Here is a 15,643-nt window from a genome sequence, read left to right as displayed (position 1 = left end):
AACAACGTTTGGCCATGGGTGTCAGTGTCACTTATATTCAGATGCAGACCCTAAAAATCACACCAGCAACTAGGATGTAGAAATTCTGGTCGTATTCAACGTTTTTGGAACTCTGATCACCAATTTGGAGGCAGATTATTTTGGCCAAACAGGCAACGCCAAAAATCACTCTCATTTTGCAAATGTGCTATCACACGGTGTCACTGGAGAAACTGGAAACTCGTGTGACACTTGAACAATCGACACAAATCGTAAAACCGATGATGGATTCTCTTTTAAAATGGGGTTTTAGAGAAGAATGTTAGGTGTCCGATGTTTTGGGGCTGCAGCGCGTGTTTCTCGACATGATGCCGATGTTTCCGCTCACATGCCTGGGGAGCTGCTTTTGGAACTGGAACGTCGGTCATCGTGCCAAACAACATGGCGCAACCCGTTAAACACCATCGGAGAGCTGCACAGACCAATCGTTACAACCTACACGGAAGAATGTTTGTGGCTTTTTCCATGAACACTGACTGTTACGCTTCATCTGTCGCATGAGCAGGAGGTGTCCATTGAGAAGATACAGAAGGACACCCACGTGACATCGTACCTGCTCAAGCAGTGCCTCCAGGCTTTGGCCGATGCCCCCTTTCTACAATTGCTCGGATCGCTGGATGGCGACAGCCTGAAGGGTACTCAAGTCACACTCAGACGCTTGCCGTTATGGCCCTAACAACCAGAGCAATTCACTTTTTTTGTTCGAATAAGTGCCGTGAAGTGATGAAATCGGTTCAAGTGCCTGGATCGATTGTCGTACCGCAACACTGAGAGATGACGTAGGCTTGATGGTGGATCGACCGGTACCGGGATGCTCTTAATACTTACGAAGTTGACCCCCCCGCGCGCACCGACTCCAGTGTCACAGGCTGTTCGCGGCGCGTGTTTCCCCGATGACAGGTTCCCTGAAGCTGCGTGAGGAGGCGCTGCAGGCTCTGCCGCAGCGGGAACGGCTGAGCCTGCTGCCCTCGCCCTGCTACTCGAGCAGCGAGCAGCTGGTTACGCGCGCCCTCGAGAAGCGCAGGAACGTCATCTCGTGCGCTGTCGTGCACCTACTCAAGCGGGAGAAGCAGCTCCACTTCGACAACCTCGTGTTCAGAGTGAGCGCGCCGCTTTCGGAGCGCACGGGGGAACGCGCGACGGCTTTGCGCCAAATATTTTTGAGGAAAAAAATCTAAAATAAAAAAAATAACTGCATCATTAATTCTTAACTTATTCTTCCCATCTTAAAATGAACTCCCCCCCCCTAGATTTTGTATATCTTTATTGACACCGGGTATACGTTTGGATTGCATCCTTCTGGTATGTATCGTGAATCCGAGAGCATGGCAAGTACTGTATAAGCTCCTGTAGAAGCTCAGGGCACGTGGAGCGAAACAGTTGTACACAATTAAAGATGCTCTTAGAAAAGTAGATATAAAATCACGATAAGGCATGATGATGGCTTGGTGAGGCCGTCATCCAGCAGTGGATCACTCATAGCCGATGACGATGATGGTCGGCATCTTCTGCTGGCAAGTGCTCGCGTCCGAGTGTCCATCCACCGCCGTTAACTTGACCACCGCTTGCGTGTGCGGCTGCGCTGCTCTTCCAAGGTGGTGAACGCTTGCCAGAAGGGGCGTCTGGGCGGGCGGCCCGTGCCACGCTTTGTATGCGGCGTGGCGGACGTGAGCTGGTGCGTGGAGCGTCTCCTGCGCCAGGGCTACGTGTCCTTCCGCGACGACATGCCCCACATCCTGCGGCACACCTCCGACACCGACTCTGCCAACCCCACCAACCGGCGCGCTTTCTGCAACTGGCTTTCTCTGGAGCCCAGCAAGGACGCAGGTGGTTTCTCACGGGATGAGGGAATCGTGCAAGCCAGTAAAATTAGCGGCTCTTGTCTTGTAATTGCCTTCCTAGGGCTGTGTGTCCCCGGGTGCTGTCCAACAGGAAGATTTGTGAATGACAACATTTAATTTCCACAATCTCGGTGTAACAGTAACAAAAATGTAAAAGCACTCGATACCAACGCCTTCAAAATTTAAAAAATGTCCTCCTGTTTAGAAAGCGGCGCGTCAGCGGCGGACGAGAGGGAATGCGGGCGGCCGTTGTCATCACTGGCTTCGTCGGCTAGCCCCGTGCGCACACGCACGCTCACGCCGACCGAGGTTTGGCCGCTCATGGAGGATGCGACGCGCCAGCTGGTGGATGTGCTGGGCATGGAGGCGGGCGTGGCCGAGCACCTGCTCGTGCACTGTGGCTGGAACGTGGACGAGGCGGTGCAGCGGTACCTGGACTCGCGCGACAAGCTGCTCTCCGAGGCCGGTATCGAGGGCCCGCCGGCGCGCGACCCCACCGACGGCGCCGCCGCCGACCAGCAGCCCACGTGCCCCATTTGCCTGGGCGTGACCGGGGAGGTGGAGCTGCTGGCACCGTTGTACTGCACGCACCGCTGCTGCAAGGTGAGAGGAGGTGTGGGCACAGTAGTAGCAGTCCCTTAATGTACACTTTGAATTTGAGCTACTTGACCGGTTGCTGTGTTCGCACTGAGAGGAAGACGTGGATTACAGTACACACGGATTACAATTTAGAGACCTGCAGATTGTTAAGAACGTTAAGTGGGCTTGGACAGGACGCGTTGCTCGGAGGGATGATAACCGGTGGTCAAGACTAACGATGGAGTGGCAGCCAAAGGAGGGAACACACCACCAGTGATCATATCCCCAGTGGAGATGTAGCAGTAAAGTTATCTTGTGTGCAGGTACTAGGTGGTACAAGGTGGATTGTTGTATTGCAAGACCATGAAACAGATCGTGGCTAATGATGATGACCGGTTGTGCCACCCTGTAGTCATGCTGGAGAGCCTATCTGAGGACCAGCATCGATCAGAACATGCTCGCCAAATGCACCTGCCCCATCATGGACTGCCCCGCACAGCCCACGGGCGCCTTCATCAGGACAATGATGGAGGACGACAGTGACCGTCTGGAGTTGGTAAGGATGCTGGATCATCCCCACTGGTTGACCTTCGATCATCATCATCATCTCTATAATGACCATCCACCTCTCTCAGTCTACCACCACATAGAGTATCTGCCGCTACTGAGAGGCAAAGCCCCAACGGTCACGGCATGCGCTTGTCCATATGTCCGGCGCGTATGGCGACCGAGCGTGTCTGCTTGCGTCTGGCAGTACAAGCGGGCGCTGCTGCGGGGCTACGTGGAGAGCTGCTCGAACCTGGCGTGGTGCGCCAACCCGCAGGGCTGCGACCGCGTGCTCTGCAAGGACGGCACGGGCGGGCATGCCGCCACCTGCGCCAAGTGCCACTGGAGCACGTGCTTCTCTTGCAGCTTCTTGGAGGTGACCTTTCTCTCGAGCGACGAACCAACATAGACGTGCAGAATGTTCCTTTAATATTTTACTGATATTTGTCCACTGCTGGATGAATACCTCCCCCATACTATGTTGGTTAAGTTGATTGTTTGATAATACTTTACCACGCTGGTCAGCGAAGGACTGGTGATGTGGGAGGACGTGGGCTGGTTCTGATATCATACTGTTGATGTAACCCGCGGTCGGGAATCTAACTCGTTAACTGGGTTCGGAGCATCGCACGCCAACCACCGCACCACTGTTCTACCCCCACAACTTTTTTTGTTACATGTATGACGCTACCCTCCCGTTCAGGCTCACTGCCCTGCGAGCTGCACCCAGATCGCGTGGTGGGTGGACGAGGGTGGCTACTACGAGGGCATGAGCTCGGACGCGCTCAGCAAACACCTGGCCAAGCTCATCTCCAAGCCCTGCCCCAGCTGCCATGCGCAGATAGAGAAAAACGAGGGCTGCCTGCAGTGAGTGGAGCTGCGTTCAAAATCGATCGCAAACGGCGGCCATGTGGCGCGAGGCGAGCCCACCAGAATTTTAAACGAATCGGAACACCATGGCCTCGTTTTGAGCCGTGGAATGAGGTTGCCCGCTTTGCCTTTTTTTTCAGCATGACCTGTGCCAAGTGTAACCACAGCTTCTGTTGGCGGTGCCTCAAGGCGTGGGCCCCGACACACACCGAGTACTACAACTGCTCCACCACGGTGAGGGGTTTATTAGAGTCGTTATGTATGCATGTATGTTGAAATGATTTTGCACCGTACTTTGCCAACTCTGCTAATCGGGGGTGCCTTAACAGCTGATATAATCAAGTCCAAGCCTGATGTTTGTTTCACTGCTATTGCAATTAATTGTGACCAAAAGAGATGGATTTCAGAATTAGTATTGTGGCAAATAAAACTATTAAATAATTTATGAATGTGACCTGTTTGCTCTTTTCTGAAGCACAATCTTAGCCATATGTATGTATGCATAGTTATGTATATGTTATGTCATGTTAATGTGTAATTGAGAATTATTTGATTTCACTGTTTGCACTATTTTTATCTATTTTAAAATATAAAAATGGGATCAATTACAGTGAAAAAACATTTACAGAATAGGTCATAAAATGAGTATTGAAAAATAAAATATACTAAAAGGATGAAATCATTAGATTATTTCAATTACATCCAGGTGAGATATCTTAACACCTTGTACTTTTTTGCAGGTGAGCAAGGCAGCCAAGAGGGAAAAGCAGTTCCAGGAGTACAACGAGATGTGCATATTCTACCACCAGGCCAAAGTAAGTGCTGCTGGACCGTTGCACAGCTCCCGAGTGAAGCACAGACACACAGCAGTTTGTGGCATCGCTGTGCGAGCTGTCGTAAACACGGCACCGGATGAAAATGACAATGCATTGCTTCATTAACTCAACATTCTTTTCGGGTATAACCATCATGATGATGGTGATGATTGACGACGATCACAATGATGACGATGATGGCGTGGATGACGATGTTGTCGATGATGATGCTGATTAGCACATGTAGTATAACCACTTGCTAGAATGTTATACCCCTTTCGAACCACATGGTGTGTTGCCTCTCACAGGATTTTGCACTGAAGATGAAGAGCCGGGTGGAGTCACTGGACCAGACGATTCCTGGGCGTACGGTCATGTTTGTGTTGGATGCCTGCGAGGCCCTGGCTAAGGCGCAAAAGGTCAGTGAGCCGCTGAGGTCCGTGGGCGTTGGTCAACAGCACCAAAGGGCCATTCCCGGTATTCGTCGGGAATGGCCCTTTGGTGTTGGCCGGCATGCTCTGTTTTTGTCTAGAAACAATTGACTTAATTGGTTTATACATTTTGGGTGTTTAACAACCTGGGTGATTTTTATTGTGAAACATAAGTTAACCATTTACGTTGCGTGTAAGGCTAGATTTTATATTTTCTCTCGTGCTAGATATTCCAATCTTAACACGCGCCATTCGATGCCTCTTCCGCCCAAGCATAAGAATATATTTGAATCGGCAAATCGTTCCGTGCCGACTGAATAACAGTTCCTTGTGTTGGCGTTCAGACTCTGGCGTACAGCAGCGTGTACAAGTATTACAGCCAGGACACGACGAAGCTGGGCTTTCTGGAGCAACAGACGGACAACCTCGAGACGCACGCTGGGGCGCTGCAAGCCCTGCTCGGTACAACCCTCAGCCCCTTGCCCCTCCCCTCTCCACTTATTTGACGATGAATAGGAGAAGTTTTGCAGAAATCGAAAGCGATGATGATAATAATGGCCCATTAAGTTCATTTCAGACGTTATTCTGACATCACCTTCCAGGGCCGTCATTTTCTCAGACAAGATCATTTTCTCAGACAAGATAATTTTTTCAGACAGGAAATGTATTCGTGGACATGTATTTGTCTCGTGGCATGATGCCGCAAAGCACGTTTGGAATATAATTGGGGTGTAAGCAGAGTGCAGAGGTAGCACACTCTGCTGATACCACGTAGTGCAGCCCCACAGGATCCTACGACAACTTGCTATGCATGGTGGTCACCCATCCAAGGACTATCAGGTTAGCTTCCAAAGTTTTACGGAATTGGGTGTATTCCAGACGATTTTGTCATTGATCACAGACAACACAAAGCACCGATGTGCTCACCTACGCACACATGTGACCTCATCCATGCGCATGTGTGTGTGTCTGTGCGTACGCAAACAGAGGAGACAGTGCTGCAAGGCTCGGACCTGGCGTCGGCCGTGCGTGCGCTCCGCTCCCAGCACATGCAGCACGGCTTGCAGCTCATCGGAATGATCCACGAGCGCCTGGGAACGCTGCTTGGTGGCTCGACGCAGGTATCCACATGGCTGCTCCTGCACTAATAATGGCCCTGTTGTTGTAGTGGACTCTTTTGCAGTGTGTTGCCCTTTTGTCCCCACTGGGTTTTCCAGCACTGAATTGAACATCGCCGATGATATAACATTATTTTCAGTGGCTGGTGGAAAACTGCTGCCCTTTGCTGTGTGGAACAGAGGTCACATTCGGGGATCTCGGAAGCAATTTTGTGATATCCGCCGTTCTGTAACATGAAGGGCTGCGCTGCTCTGCTTGAGATCATAGATACTTAATCTGATTAAATTAAATCTACAGCATAATCTGTATAACATTGGAGACAAAGATAAAAAATAAAGAGGGAGAAATGTAAACTTAAAAAAAAATGCTTTTGTTTTCATTCACCAATGTTTAGTAAGTTACCATTTTCCAAAACATACTTTTTTAAATCTCTTAACAGCTTGCAGGCAACGGGGTGCTGTGATGTACCGATTGATTTCTGGAATTGTCATGATTCTCACTAATTAAATGTGATTCACTGTGCAGCTTGTTTGTTTACTTATTCACTGCATACAAAATTGCCTTGAATAAAACCACATGGACGTATACATTTTTCTCATGTTTGCAAGGAGGATACTTTTTTGGACTTGACAAAAATAATCTTAATAAGCCACTTTTGCCCAGAGCCTGCTTGTACCTGTTTGTTGAAGAGCGTATGCATGCGTGTGGGTATGTCTATACACATTAGAGTAGTGTGTCAAATGAGGTGATGCATCCAGCAATTTCAGGACCTTGTGATCTCGACCATTTTGTGAGTGCACACTGGGTAAAACCTCATGTGTCCCATCGCAGGACTTCCAGGTGGGAATGGCGCAGTCTGCCACCCTACAGGACACAGAAGGAGTGAAGCTATCAACCAAAGAGTACACACTTTTTACTGTTTAATTAAACACACACACACCCCCCCATACAAAAACACCGATACATTTCGATTTAAAGCTTTCGTGACTGCAGGGATTCATCTTCTTGGTTCTTTCGGTAAAGTCACGTAGAAGAGGAAATAATAAAATAATTCTCACGACGTTTCGACCACAACGCAAGCAGCCGTCCTCAGGTGAAGAACAGGTCTGTCGGAAAGACAGCGTCTGGCCGAAACGTCGTGAGAATTATTTTATTATGTTTTATTTTATTATTTCCCTTCTACGTGACTACACCGATACATTTTCACACTACAATTTTTTATGGCTAGACCCCTAAGGTGAGAGCTCCTTACGCTGCCATTTTGCTTTCGCAGCCCGTTGCCACGAAGGAGCTCCGATGAGAACATGGACGAGGACGGAGAGGATTACCCCTGGGAGGCCGGTGGCGCGTCGCTGTTTTCGCGATTCCACAACGGGAAGGAGAACAACCGCCAAGACGACATGGACGAGGAGCTGGACTCGGACGGAGAGACGGACGGCTCGGCAGGCAGCGGCAACATGGACAGCGACCCCTGCTCCGGAGATGACGACGACGAGTACGGCTGTACGCAAGGCTGAAAGCCGCCCCCCCGGCTCTCTCAAGCGCGGCGCCAAATCGTGCGCGCCGTGTTTTGTCGTGCGTCCAATCGTGCACCAGTATTTGTGATCTCGCCGGGGTCTTCAACGGGATCAAAGTGTGCAGTTACGGCAAGCAAGCAAGAATTGTACACACCGGTTTTCTGTTGTAGAACATTTTTGATCAGATATTGTACATGATCACCAATGTTTGCATTCTCTTTGGCTGTGACCCATCCGTGCAGCCACATTGGTTTCTTTGTAAAAGTGGCACTATGTATTTACCATCATGGTTACTCTGAGCTTTGAGAATAATTGTCATAATGACCATCAGGATGACAAGATATTTGGTGTTTTCTTGGACAGTTTTCCAACGTTGAAAGATTATTTTGCGCCTCGTTTACTGAGCACAAAAACCTAACAACTTTAGCTAATGTGATTCTTACACTTTCAAGTTGGTTTTCCATTATGAGCAATGGTTAAGGATTTTGTAACACTTCCCATAGTTACACTTTTTGCGAATAATGATACAATGACACCTTAATCTGTTGCTTTTTTCAAGCTATTTAATGTTTCAGTTCTTAGCTGCTGCTTCAGCTTCCTCCATTAGTGATTTTAAATACATTTGAAATGCTTACGAATTACAATGGCGTGTATTTGATATGTCAAATACATTATTACTGTTCAGACATACCATGTGACACTAATTGTGTTTCCAAAAAATATATATAAAAAAAACAAAGTTGGTATACAGAAGATTTTCCTTTTGATCAAAAAATAAAGAATTAAAAGTTGATGTGATTATTTCATTTGTGTGCAGTCATAGCACAAAAATAAAGATGTGATGTTTTGCACTTATCAAATATTTTTGACTGCGAATTGTTTTCACTTGCATCATTATGGCGCAAGGCTGTCATGAAGGTGCTATGTTTACAGCCTGCAGTACGGTAGTTTGTTGCTGAATGTAATCCCAGATGAGTAATTTGCAGGTGATGTCAGGTGTTAATGCTAAACACGTAGAATCTGTAACAAAAAAAATTGTAGTTGTGTAGCATTACAGGTAATAAACATTCTTTGCCTCCACAGAAATATGTTTTAGTATGTTAGCCTATGGGCTTTGAAATCAGGGAAAGGTCCCAGACCAAATAGGGTAACTTGACATCTAGAAATGTGAACTCATGCTCAACCAAATTATGGATCTGTTGTGTAAATGTTTATACGTAAAATGAATTTAGTGTCGTCATGGAATGGTATCTGCCTCCATTATAATGTGGGACAAAAGGGAGAACTTAATTTGAAGAAATACCCATTTGCCTATCGCACAGATTTAGATTCTTATAAAGACAGCAGAGAATCAATATGGAGATTCATCTTCTTGGTTCTTTCGGTAAAGTCACGTAGAAGGGAAATAATAAAATAAATGAACAAAAAATACAATTCTCACGACGTTTTGGCCACAACGCAAGCAGCCGTCCTCAGGTGAAGAACAGGTCTGTCGGAAAGACACTGTCTGAATGGGCTGCTTGTGCTGTGGCCGAAACGTCGTGAGAATTGTATTTTATTATGTTTATTTTATTGCTTCCCTTCTACGTGACTTGACCGAAAGAACCAAGAAGATGAATCCCTGCAGTCACAAAAGCTTTAAATCAAAATATGGAGATTGTTAGGGCCATCAGTTAACTAAGTGAAGAAGCTGGATTTCTCCATGAACCACATACGATCAGATTCTAAAAAGAAAAATTAATAACACTGAAATGGAATTCTCTTAAGTGGATAATGATGGTATCCTTATTATCTTGTTTTTGCATCCATAGCCACGCATACCAACGCTTAGTGATGTCATGGAAAATTCATTCCATTCTCGTTAGTGTTGGCAAGTTATTCCTGCACATCGACGCTTAAAACTAAACTTAATAATTTCTCAAACTATGACTTGGTACATATGTAGTGAGCGACTTCTGAGACACGGCGAGGAGGCTTCTGATTTATCAAGAGCACACTGGGCGATACATTGTGTAACGCATCTACACATAGGCGATCCTAACATGTAGCCCCATCTCCAGCTTCGCAAGCTGTTTGACCTGCGCAGCGACGGCTCCGGAAAGAGTTTTCAGAACATCAGCCACGTGGTCGGAGACAGATGACGACGAGCAGTGACGCAGCCAGGACCCATAACAGCCCCGAACCTCTGGTTCGGTCCCCCTTATATCTGTCCCGGCGTGGCCAAGCTCCACCTCTGACCACGCCTCCTTTCCAGAACCTTCGAGCTGGTTTCCGGAGCTTCTCGACTGACTCTGCCTTTCACCTTTACCCCAGATACGCCCCCCCCCCCCTATAATAATGCAGCTATGACCGTAATTACCACTCCCGGCCGACAGGTGTCACCCTGTCATTACACATTCGCACGAATCTTATAGCACAAGGGTATCATAAAGGTGGCTCTGTTTCACAGTCTACAGTAGTCTCATAAGAGCTTGCGACGGCCGCTCTAATACCCAAGTGAGTACTTTTTTTCAAATTTGCACCATGTTACGTCAACGCATAATGGCCTACTCGTTTAGAATGACGTTCCGTGATCTGTGTTTCACAATGAAACACATTTATATGATTGTGTACCCAGAAAAGCCTGAGAGTCGTACCCTATTTTAGGGAGAGAGGGGGGCGATGATTGCTATGTATATTCCAAATAAAATCACTTTTTTTCTTGGCACGTCGTATTTTACGGTTATTACACCCGCAGTATTAACCGGGGTGGCCTGTCGGAGTCGAACCGCAAACCCGCGCAACAAGCGGCGAATCGGCAGCGAACCCACCCCGGGACTCGCCGTTTGTCGTCATTGCGACGCGGTGACGCAGTCTGTCGTCACGTCGTGACGTCGGCCGCGCGTCGTGACGTCAGACGCGCGTCGTGACGTCATTTTCTTTGCTTTGGTGAAGACGGAAGACGGCAATGGAGTCACTGCTGGTTTACGGATGCGATGGCAGAAGCCGCCCGCTGTCTCTCTCGCAAGGCTCCACTGTCGGGGCGCTTAGGGAGGAAGCCGCGGGTTTCCAGGTGAGTCCGACACATTGTAGTTACGTTGTAATTAATCGTTTGTTTCATTGTATGTATGACCAGATGTAGGCCGCAGGCTTCGAGTTAGGCCCCAGGCCTGGCTTTGAGTTGAGGGAGAAACGGCTGCGGTTACTGCTGCTCATGCGTTATGATTAGTAGCATTGCTGTTACTATTGTTGTTGTTGTAAGTGAGAGTGCAGTGTTTGGTCAGGCAGACTCAACATGTTAGGTCCTCCACCGGTGGAGAAGAAGCTCTGGGTCGTTTCGGGCCGAGTAAAATGTAGGGAAGGTGCCACGCAGCGGCGGGAGCCAAAGCTGGGACGACACTCCGCGTTGATCACAAATCGTTTGCCGCGCTGAGCTCGTGGTGGAAATTCCACGTTACGGTGGCGGATTAATGTGTGCCCATTAGACGAGCAGTGTTGTTACTTCCCAACGGGGCCGAGTCTCGTCGACTCCGGAGGTGCACGGAGCTGAGTCGCCGAAATTAAACAAAAATGATACCTACCCGGATGTTTATCGACCTCGTGTGGTGGTTGTGAGGTGTGGAACGGTAGCGTCGTGGTTAGGGCACTGCCTTATGAACCCGGCAAACCGAGTTAAGATTCCTGGCCACGGTTACTATTGGTGGCGGGTGGTATCAGAACCGACTAGGCCTCCCCAATGTCGGTTTAGCCTTAAATGAGTACAGTATAGTCATTCATTTTAACATCTATATGTCGTAGCTCTGGCCACACTACCGCATGGTGCGCCCTCTCGGCCTTAATTGGTATTTCGGAATGATGGTTACACACAGAAGTTACCTCAACAGTCTGTTAAAGCAACACCGATGGTGTCTGTCTTTTTTGTGCGTTGAAGGGTTTGCCCAGCGATGATGTATTTGTTCTGTGCAATGGGAGGCTGGCGAGGGACGAGGACGTCGTGGTGCCAGGATGCTGCTACCGGCTGCACGCCAAGCTGCTCGGCGGCAAGGGAGGTGAGTGCGAGCGGTGTGCAGCCACTGCATCAGCAGCAGAGAGAGAGACGTGATGCCAGATTCACATCTTGAGAGATCTAATGAAAATCATGACCTGGGTTTATGCGAGCCATTGTTGGTGAAGAAAACATGGGCGCGTTTGCTGCAAGATTTGCACGAACATTCAACACGCAAAATGGGCCCATGGACGTAGACGTTATTGTTGCTTGTTGCAGAGGTTAGTTCGAGTCCAGTGCCTGTCCATAAACATTCATGCTGTCAGCTTCACAGTGGATGTTGAAGATCTCGTGACGTCTGAAAAACTTAACTGTGTGTTTCCCCAAGTTCAACTAATAAACCCCAACAACACCATTACCACATTGTTTAAAAGTCACGAAGAACAATTGACATTTCTGACCGCTCAACGCTGTTGCTGTGTCTCCGCTTCGCAGGGTTTGGCTCGATGCTGCGTGCGCTGGGAGCTCAGATCGAGAAGACGACAAACCGCGAGGCCTGCCGGGACCTGAGCGGCCGCCGTTTACGTGACGTCAACAGCGAGAAGGCGTAAGGCATATACTGTACCTCATAGCAGGCCTCTGACTGCACTTTTGGATGGGCCACGTAAATAAAATGTGTGTACTGGCACGGTCAAATATCATCTCACGTGTGCACACGTGACATCACAAAGTCATAGCATCTGTACACGTGACCACTAAAATGCACTTAAGTCTCCAGGTTTCTGATCTGATATTTTGCTTACCTCTTGCTAATCTTTATACTTTGTCGATTGCTTTCTCCTATTATATATATTTTCATCTCACCAATGTGCACCTCTTAAGTTCTGTGTGGGCCATAACTCGGTGGGCCATTGCAAGAGATTTGGCCCGTGGACCACCAGTTGAAAAACTCTTCCTTATTGCTATAAGTGCCCTTAACTTCAGACTTTTGTCTCTTATCAGTGGACTGTGTATTCATTTTATGTAAGATATGTTGCATTATATTTAAGTTTAGTTTTCAAAAGTAGGCTGTGGTCATCTTATTAATGCGCTGCTTTGCTTAACTACGAATAATACTAGTAGGTGAAATAGTAAAATATTTTGCTAAAAATAACACGATTGGCATTAAGTGGAAAAAACTTGACGGATGTGTATAAATGCTGCCAAGAGTGAGTTTGTAACTGAGCTTAGATCCATGGCAAAACATCGTGTGACATTACATGTATGAGATGGTGTCCTAGCACTGCTATTCTGGTATCATGGGTTCAATTCCTGAGCAAGCACTTCAGCTCACAAGTAACAATTTGAATCTTAGTGGCATGAGCCTCGCCCTAGTGTGTTGTATACATGAGCAAGGGGAGACAGTGAGCAGGCATGCAAGGTGTTGAACACACCACCTTCCTTGCCCCCATGTTGGCCGTAATCAGATTTTTTAAAACAATTTCCTCAATGGTTCATAAGTCTAAACGGAGGCTCTCTCTGTCCGTGTTCAACGTGGGCATCCTCCCCTCGCCGTTGGGCAGCATGGCTGAGTGGCTAAAGCAGCAGACAGACCGCGAAGCGGAGCGTGCTGAACGACGCCGCCAGCGGCTGGAGCGCCGCCTGAGCCAACCCAAGTACCACTACAGTGACCCCGTGTACGAGCAGCAGCTGCACGACATGGCCGAGCGTCTGGATGACTCCGTGATCAAAGGTGGCCGCACTGCAGACGCGCTACACAGAATCATGCCACCAACTGTCACTGAAACATTCTCAAGAGTAGACAATGATGGGTGCTGAGTGTCTTATGTATTGGTTGTGCAGGCATGCAGATGGCAGGCAGCAGCGCAGTGAGGCCTGGTGAGGTCCGCAAAAAGAGGCCCTCATCTGAGGCCACCAAGAGCTCCGGCAAGAAGAAGTGCCTCTGGTTCGCAATGCATTACATCATCCGCCTTGATCAATCCACTGCTGGTTGAAGGCCTGTAGTTGTGCCACGCTTGGGGTTATTTGTGTACACGCCTAATAATCTGCACTGTGCGTGGTGATGGCCAGGCTGGGAGTGGAAGGACTGGGAAACACCAGCAGCTCAGGCTCCGACAGCGACAGTCGGTCAAGTGTCTCCTCGAGCCCTCCGCCATCAGCGAGCAGGAGCAGCAGCTCTGTAGAGGCGCGCCGCTCCGCCACCACTACCACCACCACCAGCAGCAGCAGCGGGGACGAGGGTCAGATCGGCAGAAGAGCAGCACCATGCGACGTTGCAACAGCTGCCAGGACATCCGTCCAAGACGCCTCTGGTAGCGAAGCCAGCCCCTCGACAGGAGGGGAGAAGCAGGAAGCTGCAACTCCAAGCTCAATAGAGATGGGAGAGGGTGACAAAGACGGCAAGAGTGAGAGCACCAGTGGGGTCAGTAGTGAGGAGAAAAAGGGAGGGGAGGTAGGAGATGTCAGTCCTCAGCTGGGCAAGGCTGTAAACATCGAGAATCCAGAACCAGAGACCTCAGTCGACAGTGCAACCACCTCTGGAAGCACCCTGCCACCGAGTCCAGCACCGGCAGAGAGTGTGGCTGCTACCGAATCTACTCCCCCACCAAACATAGCAGTCGCAGAGGTGAGTGCAATTTTTTTATTATCTAACTTTAAGTTAAATACTTATGCATGTACTACTTGTATCAAGGCAAAGGAATAGCATTGTCATTAATGAACATTGACACACCATGTTCTGCTGACATCAGTTTACACCTGCCCAGTTACCTTTAAATACATTTTGCTGGAACACATTGATCCTAAAGGCCAGGAAGCTAATCGACCTGGGTTTTTTTTAATTTTGAGTGAACCGACAGTTAATTTGTGAGGATATATATAGTTTGTTGACTACTGCAGTGCTGTGCATCTGTCCACACCTCGGTTTTGCAGCTCAAGGTCTTCAAAGCTACAATTTGTGTGCTGGGCTCCGAAAGAGTTCCAACAGCGCATTTGCAGCAAGGTGACACGGGCATAATATTAACCACTCCATGGGTTTTCCATCTGACAGGTCACAGCGGAGGTGGATTTGATGGCATTGAGCTCTGTGGAAGAGCTGGAGGCACTGGGGTTGGAGTGTCTCAAGGCAGTCCTCATGGCACGTGGCATGAAGTGTGGTGGCACGCTGCACGAGAGGGCAGCACGGCTCTACTCTGTGCGTGGTGTGGACCCTGCACAAATCGACCAAGCTCTTCTGGCCAAACCAGCCAAGCCAGGCAAATCGGGAAAGTCAGGCCAAGGGGGACAGGCCAACAAAGGCAAAGGGAAGTGATGAGTAGTCTTGTTTTGGATATTGTTTATGTAATGGAGGGATGTACTCGATAAAAACAAATTATTCACAGTTTAAGGGAATGTGTGTAAGCTAATGGGAACACTTAAGCTACATTTGATATTTTTGTCATCTCCCCACAGATGACCACACAATGAACTCCATTAATGTTTTCATCCACTTAATCGGCCTACTCAAAGCCTCTTTTCTGAACAATTTTATATCGTGGGTTATTTTTTCCAAAACATCCCTCGAGTGTATAGATATTATTCAGGATTGTAATAAGATTACATTTTTTCTGTAAAGTGAGTCAAAATTGTACTTGAATATTTCATACTATTAAATATCCGGTCTTTCAATTGTTTGTCTTGTTTTCAGTCATCTCACGATTATCCAGGCTAATTGGGGAATAGGTGCCCTGGATAAAAAAAAACCTGGATTTAAAAAATTCAAGTGTTAGTTTAAAGATATTTGCCTACATAGAATGGGGCTTGCCTAAGTTTACCATTACATGGGCACTGGGACAGTGACCTTTATTAACTCCTCAAGTGAGGAGCAGTGATGAAACCAGCACGTGTCTAAAGAATTTTCTTTTGCAAACGCGGTTAATCTGTC

The 15,643-nt window shown here is 48.1% G+C and overlaps 2 protein-coding genes across 2 annotated transcripts in view; both read left to right on the top strand.

Annotated features, from left to right (window-relative positions):
• LOC144720015 (cullin-9-like) overlaps positions 1 to 8,617 on the top strand; it is a 33,947-nt gene extending 25,330 nt beyond the window's left edge. Inside the window, exons 26-39 of the mRNA XM_078596433.1 lie at positions 545 to 674; positions 940 to 1,139; positions 1,635 to 1,866; positions 2,086 to 2,483; positions 2,872 to 3,015; positions 3,214 to 3,381; positions 3,709 to 3,872; positions 4,016 to 4,109; positions 4,616 to 4,690; positions 4,999 to 5,109; positions 5,466 to 5,583; positions 6,109 to 6,242; positions 7,072 to 7,142; positions 7,514 to 8,617. Coding sequence (XP_078452559.1) covers positions 545 to 674; positions 940 to 1,139; positions 1,635 to 1,866; positions 2,086 to 2,483; positions 2,872 to 3,015; positions 3,214 to 3,381; positions 3,709 to 3,872; positions 4,016 to 4,109; positions 4,616 to 4,690; positions 4,999 to 5,109; positions 5,466 to 5,583; positions 6,109 to 6,242; positions 7,072 to 7,142; positions 7,514 to 7,757 — 2,283 coding nt within the window. The 3' untranslated portion in view covers positions 7,758 to 8,617. The remainder of the gene's footprint in view (positions 1 to 544; positions 675 to 939; positions 1,140 to 1,634; positions 1,867 to 2,085; positions 2,484 to 2,871; positions 3,016 to 3,213; positions 3,382 to 3,708; positions 3,873 to 4,015; positions 4,110 to 4,615; positions 4,691 to 4,998; positions 5,110 to 5,465; positions 5,584 to 6,108; positions 6,243 to 7,071; positions 7,143 to 7,513) is intronic.
• A 2,035-nt stretch (positions 8,618 to 10,652) lies between these two features.
• Positions 10,653 to 15,387, top strand: SDE2 (spliceosome associated SDE2). Its single transcript, XM_078596434.1, has 7 exons — positions 10,653 to 10,809; positions 11,668 to 11,785; positions 12,217 to 12,328; positions 13,284 to 13,453; positions 13,564 to 13,666; positions 13,792 to 14,347; positions 14,771 to 15,387. Exons 1-7 carry the CDS (start codon positions 10,705 to 10,707, stop codon positions 15,029 to 15,031), a joined length of 1,425 nt encoding a protein of 474 aa, XP_078452560.1. The 5' UTR covers positions 10,653 to 10,704; the 3' UTR covers positions 15,032 to 15,387.
• The last annotated feature ends 256 nt before the right edge of the window (positions 15,388 to 15,643 follow it).

Source organism: Lampetra planeri, chromosome 7, assembly GCF_965212315.1.
Source record: "Lampetra planeri chromosome 7, kcLamPlan1.2.h2, whole genome shotgun sequence".
NCBI classification, from domain to species: Eukaryota; Metazoa; Chordata; class Hyperoartia; order Petromyzontiformes; family Petromyzontidae; genus Lampetra; species Lampetra planeri.
This window is presented reverse-complemented; position numbering and strand designations above follow the sequence as displayed.

Excerpts from the sequence above, each read along its gene's own strand:
- SDE2 (XM_078596434.1), top strand. The coding sequence starts at position 10,705 with ATGGAGTCACTGCTGGTTTACGGATGCGATGGCAGAAGCCGCCCGCTG. Across the intron at positions 12,329-13,283 it reads GACGTCAACAGCGAGAAGGC|CATGGCTGAGTGGCTAAAGC; the intron begins GTAAGGCATATA and ends GCCGTTGGGCAG. Across the intron at positions 13,454-13,563 it reads GGATGACTCCGTGATCAAAG|GCATGCAGATGGCAGGCAGC; the intron begins GTGGCCGCACTG and ends TTGGTTGTGCAG.